This window comes from Grammomys surdaster, unplaced genomic scaffold, assembly GCF_004785775.1.
Source record: "Grammomys surdaster isolate TR1022 unplaced genomic scaffold, NIH_TR_1.0 127, whole genome shotgun sequence".
NCBI lineage: Eukaryota > Metazoa > Chordata > Mammalia > Rodentia > Muridae > Grammomys > Grammomys surdaster.
Window position 1 is genome coordinate 915,085 of NW_021604585.1, and position 8,664 is coordinate 923,748.

The 8,664-nt window shown below is 46.4% G+C and overlaps 1 protein-coding gene across 2 annotated transcripts in view; it reads left to right on the forward strand.

Annotated features, from left to right (window-relative positions):
- The first annotated feature begins 2,765 nt into the window (after positions 1–2,765).
- The window catches only part of Dact1 (dishevelled binding antagonist of beta catenin 1), a 10,956-nt gene continuing 5,057 nt past the window's right edge, over positions 2,766–8,664 (forward strand). For both annotated transcript variants that reach the window (XM_028789907.1, XM_028789915.1), the window contains exons 1-3: positions 2,766–3,183; positions 5,503–5,635; positions 6,459–6,614. In XM_028789907.1, the coding sequence (XP_028645740.1) occupies positions 2,860–3,183; positions 5,503–5,635; positions 6,459–6,614 (613 nt within the window). In that variant the 5' untranslated portion in view covers positions 2,766–2,859. The remainder of the gene's footprint in view (positions 3,184–5,502; positions 5,636–6,458; positions 6,615–8,664) is intronic.

Sequence of the window (8,664 nt, forward strand, 5' to 3'; positions counted from 1 at the left end):
AAACACAGACATCAAGAATCAAGAAAATCCAGCAAACTAAACTAGAAAGGAGAATATTTGGCTATTTAGCTTTAGAAGAGAACAGGGGCAACCAGGCCAGTCACACTTAATCTGATGACATTGGGAATTTTCCTGGAAAAACAATTACAGCATTGAGCTCCTTGCTTCGAACTCCATTTGACAGCCGAAGTTTGTTTTAATTGGCATCTGAATGAACAGCATTACTTACTAATGTGTAATGGATACTTTGGAAAGCATAGCCTCCTTCTACCCCAATCTGTGGCCATTTTATTGGCGGAACCCTTTGCATACATTAGTTTTAATATTTAAACTTGTTGGGAACACTTTTTCACAGAAATGAACAAGCTGCTATGACAAATGGCTTGCTTTGGCCTAACAGGCCAGCCTAAAGGGGCATTTGGTGGGGGAGCAGGATGTGTGTGTGTTGGGGGGAGGTGGGAAGGTGGAGAAGTTTGGAGACACAGCGACTTGTCTGTCAGCTGTAACAAGATTTATTAGCAGTGTGTAAAAACACATTTCAGCTTCCTCCACCTTCAACTATATAAATATAGTTGTCAATGTGTGACATAGCACAGGCCACAATAGCAAGGTCTACCCAGCCAGAAGGAACGTAATACAGAACTAGAAATCAAGAGGTCTGTTTAGAAATGAATAGAACAGAACAATGGCGGAGGACTTGGGAGAGTGGCCTGTGTCATGTAAGGCAAGACGTTATTCTAAATTTGTCTTCCTGAAACTGGCAGTGTTTGGCACACAGTGGGCATAAAGAACATGTGTCCTGTAGACTTTGTACAGGTGGGAACACCTGAATATGGTTTCATTTTTATATTATACTAATTAACGAACCAAGGCTGTCTTCCCTTTTATGTCTGTGGGGGGTAGGGGGGTGGAGGGAGGTGGAGGTGGGGGGAAGAATAACGGGTGTGAGTGGGTGGTAAGGAAGTGCTTGCTTTTTTGTGTGTCTTCTTGGTAAAGGTCAACTTAATTCTATTTGTTGTAGAGATTAAGTGGGAACTATTGAGTTTAAAAGTATGCTAATAGAAGAACAATTTCTAACTAACCGGCATCCTCTGGAGTCTCCTCTGGTAATTATCAGTGGCATGCTTCTAGGCCTTGTACTGAGTGAGAGCACTGGCACTATGAGGGTATTAAATCAGTCCCTGCATTCAGGGTGAAGTAGCTGGAGAGAAGATACACAAGGAACACCTAAATACACAGACTGTGTGTGCCCAGAAAGAGAGCCAGACAATATTGTGTGAGAAGGACCAGACACTCATGGAGTTAACTGGTTGTGGGGGGGCGGGGGGAGGGGACAAGGGGCATGGGACATGAACGAATTGATCTTGGAAGATTGGGCCACACAGAGGGTAAAAAGGGAGAGAATTCCTTGCTGGAGTTAACAGCTGGACAAAGGTGTAAAATTCTGAAATCATGACCTGAAATGTGTTCCTTCATATAACTCTTTGTCTTAACTTTCTCAAATTGTGACTCGATAAATTTAATTTCTGAGGTGCTTGGATACAACGCTTTTAAGAGGCATGAAGTGTAGCCCCATAAGCCAGCTAGTGTAGCCCCATAAGCCAGTTAGTGGCATTTCCAGATAGATCCCTGTGCCACTGAAATACCCAAGGACACAAGGTCAAATCCGGAATGGTACTTTAGAGGAACTTTTAAAAAAAATTCCCCTGGGCGGGGGTGCAGTGGGGTGGGATGGGGCGAGGAGGACCCATGAGCACAATAACGTTCTCTCTCTGTCCTCTACCCTGATATCCGCCTGCCTCTACCGAGTGCTGGGACTAAAAGCATGTGCCACCTCCGCCTCTCGGAAAGCAATAACTATTTAAGATTTATGTGCTGGACCACCTCATATGTATTATATGCCATTTGCCACTGTAATTCTTAGAGTAGGCCAGTCTGTTAGCTCCATTTTACTATTGGGTAAACGGAGGCACAAAGAGAGGGCACTTAACTTGCTACTCGTGGATGAAACAGGAATCAGATTCAGATAGTCTGGATTCGGAGTCAGGGCTCTAGTGAACAGAAGCTAAGGAACAGTAAAAACCCAACCCCTAGGTGCTCACATGCCACCCCTCATAAAGTCTGGGCTTTTGTAGGAATTGATGCAACCGCTGGCCTCACAACAGCATCCTTCTGTAAGACTTGAAATGCTTCCTACAGCAAAGCTTCCGTTGAAAAACTAAAACAAAAAGAGTTCTAGAACAATGTCCTTGTTCGTTTTTTTTTTTCCCTTCCAGTTACAAAATAGAGTTTAACACAAAGGCGACCTCCAAACCCAAATCCACAGAAATGGTGTTTTGAGTACCGAGTGGACATTAGCTTGGGATGAAGAAACCCAGAGCCAAGGAAGAGGACTCGGAGCGTGGACGCGTGAAGAAGGGGTTAAGTTTCAGAAAGTTGTCCCGGGAGCCCAAAGCCACGGCGCCTGCGGACCGGCCCTCGGGGCTGGCTGTAACAAGATGCTCGGCCCGAGCCCGCCACGGCCTCCGGAGATGGAGCCGAGCCAATCGGCGCCAAGGGGACCGCGGTGCGGTCCGACCTAAAAAAGGGGGTGCGGAGCCGGGGCGGGGCCGGGGCGGGGCGCGGGCGGCTCCGGCGCCTGACAGGAGCTGATTGCCGCGAGCCGGCGGAGGAGGCGGCGGCGGCGGGCGGGCGAGCAGGCGGGTGGCGGGGCTCGGAGTGACGTAGGGTGGCCGGGGCGTTATCAGCTGCGGGGCCGCAGACTGGAGCAGCGCGGGATGCGAGTGCGGGGAGCATGAGCTCGCGGCCGGGGCCCTAGCGCATACTGCTGCTCCCGGGTTGGCCGGGCCTCGGGGGGTCATGAAGCCCGACGCAGCGCGCGAGCCCGAGCCGCTGAGCCCCGGCCGGGGCGCGGAGGCCGAGGGGCGCTGGCGGGAGAGGGGCGAGGCGGACACGGAGCGGCAGCGCACCCGCGAGCGCCAGGAGGCCACGCTGGCGGGGCTGGCGGAGCTGGGGTACCTGCGGCAACGCCAGGAGCTGCTGGTGCGCGGTGCGCTACGATGCTCCGGGGCCGTGGGGACCGTCGCGCCGCGCGCCGGGGAGCTGCGGGGAGACGCGGCGCAGCGCAGCCGCCTGGAGGAGAAGTTCTTGGAAGAGAACATCTTGCTGCTGCGGAGGCAGTTGGTAGGTGGTGGCCGGTGGCCTGGCTGGAGGGGGGGCTGGTGACCTCTGGCCGTGGGCTCCCTGGCCGCGACGTGACCCCCTTCTCGATTTTCCCTGCCCCCCTGGTGTCGCGGATGCCCGCCGCGCGTGACTTCCACGCGTTGCTGGCGGATGCTTGCTTTGTGTCACCTGAGGAGCTGGCGGATTGCGGGGAGGGGTGGCTGCTCTTCTATTCTGAATTTGGAATTCTTGGAGTCCCTTGGTTCCAGCCTGAAAGTTAGGCTACTGTATGCCCCTTTCCTCAGAGGTTTGCAACCCCCACTTTAAAATGCCATTTCGCCTTGTGGTCTCCCTGGTTATCCGTCCCCCTCCTCCCCCCGTGGGGGCGCACAAAAGCGAGGACGAGGCTTGTTGCCTGCCTAACTGTCCAACATTGAGTTTTTACGGTTATGGCGAAGCTCCTGCTGGGAGCCATGCCCTACCCGATGCTCTCTCTCCAGCAAGTCTCTTTCGCCTCGGCTAGTACTTAGTTTTAAATAGAAGTCCTTTGTATAAGGCTGCTAAAACTAGGTGCAAATACTGGCAATTTGGCAGGAGAGCCTGCCCCCTCCTCTTTTATCCGGTCCGCCAGCAGTGGTTGGTGGTGGAGGTGGGAGAAGAGAGAACCTGCTCGCTGGGAGTATTTATCTTATTGGATTTCTGTCACTGTCTCAGTCGTTCTGTGTAGTCTTCATTAGCAAGGAAGAAAAAGAACTTTGGACCTTCATGTGTTGAGAACAGCTTTTGATGCTGCCTCAAAATAATGGCGGCAGCTTTGTTTCAGTGACCTCAAAATGTAGTTTTGGAAACAGCAAAAAGATTCTTATCCTAGCATGTTGTATGAGACTACTTAAGCTAGATAATGGCCCTCTGAAAGTGATGTGGGTTGTCACGTGTTTTCTTGTAGTACCGTTTTCTAGATTATTTGTGTAGCTATTGAGCATCAAAGTGCTTTTATTTCATTTTTGCTAATGAAATTCAGTTTTTGCACACAAGCATATGGCTTACATCTCCAAGCTTTTAAAAGTCACAGGACACGAGCAAGAACTAGATATTTCCGTGTATCTATTTTGTAAGAATGTGTTCTGTGGTTTGTGCAATAGGTCTGTTTGGCATTTTCACTGTTTCTTTGGTAATGGAACAGAATTGTATGTACGTGAATTTGAGCCAGTTCTTTCTGGTTGTGACTGGTCGTTTACATTTCGGCATTGTCTTGTACAATAGCACCTTTTTGTCTTCCCGAATCTCAAGATCGTTAGTGGCGCATTCCTATTGTCTGCTTCGGGGGAGCAAGGCCGTGTGTCAGGAGAATTCCACTCCAGTCAATGTTTATGGTACTATTTTCATTTGTAGACTTGGCATTCTTGATTTAAACCAGATGCCTTTTGCGTTCTTTTGCTTTTCCAGCAATTGGGAGCACTAGATGGCAGTGTGAGTTAGCACAACCAGTCTGTCACCTTGGGAAACCCAAGCTGAGTTCAAATCTTGATGGGCTTTCCCTGGAGGGTTTTGGATTCTGCCAGCTCACATTATACTTGGCACTGGCTATTAGTATTAATTTCTCGCTTTCAAAGGCCTTAAGACTGATTAAGCCCCACTAAGCAACTAATAGAAAACAAAATTCTGTAGGCCATGACATTTGGCCAGAAAACCTCACCTAAGAAAGATTAGAGTGTAATGTAGAAAATCTGTTACTTTGACTTCAAGAGCCTACTGTGAAGGATTTTCTTTAAACTGGCTGTACACCAGATGATTCAAAATTCTTTGCCCTTACCTTTAAAAAGTCACAGTTTGTGTAGATTACTAAAAGCTAAAAACAAATCTTTTCCATTCTTACAGTACCAGGCATTGAACACAAGCTCACTAGCCAAGCTATCTACCAAGGAGCTACAACTCAGCCACATATATATTTAAAATTTACTATTGTGTGTTTAGTGTATGCAAATGAGTGCAATGGTGTGCCACATCACTGCTGTGGAGGTCTGAGGACAAAAGTCAGGGGTTGGTTCTCTCCTTCTAATGTGAGTTCAGGGGACTGAATTCAGACGACCAGGCTTGGACAGCAAGCATTTTTATCCATGAGCCATGCTACAACCCTATTATTATATTTAATGAAAAAAACTTTGCATCACCAAAAAATTTGAGAAAGATCTAAAGATAGAGGGCATGCCTTGCCTTCTGATTATGCAGTAGCATTTGATCAAAAAGGGCTTGGTGACAATTAGACAGTCGGAGGACTTTCAGGTTTTGTCACTATGTGCCCATTTTTTTTTTTTCCTTTCCCTGCTTCTCCCTGATCAGAATTGCTTGAGGAGAAGAGATGCCGGTTTGTTGAATCAGTTGCAAGAACTTGACAAGCAGATAAGTGACCTGAGACTGGATGTGGAAAAGACATCTGAAGAGCACCTGGAGACAGACAGCCGGCCTAGCTCAGGTGAGCGAGCGTCATTGGCACCGAATCCTGCACTAGGGAGACACCCTAGCAAATGGCTCTGGTGTTTGTTTCCAGTGTGAAAACAATAGAAAAGTAGCCTACCATTCATTTGCTCAAGGGGGAAGTAAATTCAGCCTATATAAAATTTTCAATAATAAGGTTGAGCTACCCAATGTTCCTCGAGTTTAAAACTTCTGTTGAGATTTCTGGAAAAGCAAACAGACCTCCTTTGAAACCTGAGAAAGTCAGATCTGGGCTAGAAAATTAGTCACACTTCAGCTTCCTGAGATTGCTGCAGTTTCCCCTTCTTCTTTTAAGCCATTTGGCTCCTTAAATTTCTTTTTTTCTTATATTTACTATTTACTTCAGAGCTTTTTTGTTTTTGTAGCCCAGGTTGACCTTGAATCCACTCTTGTCCTCCTTCTTCAACCTTCTGAGTGCTGGGATTATAGGCATGAGCTATAGTCCACAACCGTACCCAGAGAAATTAGTTACTCCTCTAAAACATTCCTGATAAAGCTGAGAGTCTGGCAGATGTGGGTTCCTTTTTTCACACCTTTAAAGGTGGGGCAGAAAGGATGAGAGGAACTTTGAACTGCCCCTACTGTTATGTGATTTTTGCCTTCTCTAAGGAATAATTGAAATAAAGCCATATATTTAATTTTATGTATAGAAATCCACCATTTGTGTGACCCCCCCCAACAAAGAACCTGAGACAAAAATGAGCTTTCCTTTTCTTTGATATATCAGCTTCTTGTCTTTTAACATAAGTGTGTGTTATTGCTTGATAGGATCCTAATTTCGACCTTCCTTTTCCTTGTAGGGTTTTATGAGCTAAGCGATGGGGCTTCTGGATCCCTCTCTAACTCCTCCAACTCCGTGTTCAGCGAGTGTTTGTCCAGTTGCCATTCCAGCACCTGCTTCTGCAGCCCCTTGGAGGCAGCCTTGACTATCTCAGACGGTTGCCCCAAATCTGCAGGTAAAGATTTTTAGCATGAACAGAAGTTTTAATTGGAAGAGGTGAGGGGTCTTTAAAGCTATGTAGCTTTAGCTATCTTTTGGTAGGAAACAATTTGGGCAGTGTGCTGCGTGTACTCAGTGCCACAGTCATACCCGGAGCCTATACTTTGATCTAGATGAACATCTAGACTAGCCAGCTCTTTGGTGCCATTTGGTTCTATATTGTGGAATTGAAAGGCACCTTACTTTTGGAGGAATTGTCCCCATATTAGAGGTAGAGAGCTCTGGTTCTTTGCTATTTAACACCTCCCCTTCCTCTCTCTGCCTCCCTTCCTCTCTCCCTCCTTCTCTCACCTCTTTCTGATGTTGGTGATTGAAGCCAAGGCTGTGCACTAAACTCATACTATATCACCTACAGCCCCATTTTTACTTTCTCTGTTTCTGGGGTACCCTTTGGCATGCTACTCTGAGCTATGTCTCCATCTCTTTATTTTCTTTTGAAAACTATCCTGGAACTCATTTATTCTCTCTCTCTCTCTCTCTCTCTCTCTCTCTCTCTCTCTCTCTCTCTCTCTCTAAGGTTCTTTGAGACAGGGTTTCTCTGTGTAGCCCTGGTTGTCTTGAAACTCACTCTGTAGACCAGGCTGACCTCAAACTCAGAAATCTGCCTGCCTCTGCCTCCCAAGTGCTGGGATTAAAGGCGTGCGCCACCACTGCCTGGCTTTTTTTGTTTTTTTTCCATTTATTCTTTTAAGTACACAGTAAGTTACATATGTCCATCAGTCTGGTCAAGGACGTTGACACTTCAGGGAGCAGTGACCCTTCCATGTTTCTCAGAACACTCCACATAATGAAACTGCCCATAGCCTGTGCACCATAGTTCTCCACTCCCAGCTTCCAAGGTAGTCATGACATTTCTGTTGAATGATCTGCATACATTTATCTTCTTTGAATTCTTCCAACGGGTTTTCAGGGTGCAATTGTTAACATTTAGGGTATGGTTAAGAAAAGAAAATGAGGGGCTGGAGAGATGGCTCAGCAGTTAAAAGCACTTCCTGCTCTTGTAGAGAACTTGGGTTGAGTCTCAGCATAACCATCTGTAACTCTTGTTCCAAGGGATTTGACCTTTGCAGGTGCCTGCACATATGTGGTACATATACACACCCTTAGGCACAGACACATAAAATTAAATATAAAAAAATGAGGCCTAGTGAGGTTCTTTAAATGATTTAAGGTTACATAGTTGGATCATAGCAGGATTCAAACTCAGATCTAACTTATGTTCTCCCACCACTCCAAGGGAATTCAGAATGATTATGTTCAGCCATCTCATCTGATTTAAGAAAAAAAAAAAGTGGCCTGTTGCCACTGGTATTGTGAGAAGCTTCCAGTTGCTAAATTTGTTCTGAAAGCCAGAACTTCCCCTTATTCCTGTTATATTTTGATAACATAGAACAGCAGAGAAAACAGGATTGGAGCTGCTGGGGGAGCAGGAATGAGCCACTGCATTCCTGGTTTTCACCTGAGTACAAGGCCAATTTTTTTTTTAATTTGAGTCCAACAAAGCAAACATCACACTGAGCAGCTGAGGTTGCTAATTGGTCAAGCCTTTGTATTTGTACAGTGTGTGTTGTCAGCGCAATCAGCCATTTAGAAGAGTTCAGAGCCCTGTTATCTAGTATCTGTCTAGTGTCTGGGCCTCAAGTTCATTGTTAATTGCTCCCCATCACTCTACAGATCTGGTTTCAGAGGGAAACTTTATAAACCCATTAAAATGCACTTTGGACAGGTTTTTCTCAAAGACAGACCCCTAGTGCCTCCAAATGCCACATCCTTATATAACTCAGACAGTTGGGCTGGGACTTGGGAGACTGTTTTGTCTGCTCTAAGTAGAGAAGGAAGATAAATGGAACTCATAGACAAATGTGACTTTAGGGAAAAAAAGTAGGGTTTTAAAGTTCTGGGGGAGGATGATGGGAAATGATGTTAGCTAGAGAGGGTCTCATTACCTACCTTCCTTCTTTATTACCTTCCTTCCTTATTACCTTCCTTCCTTATTAATTACCTTC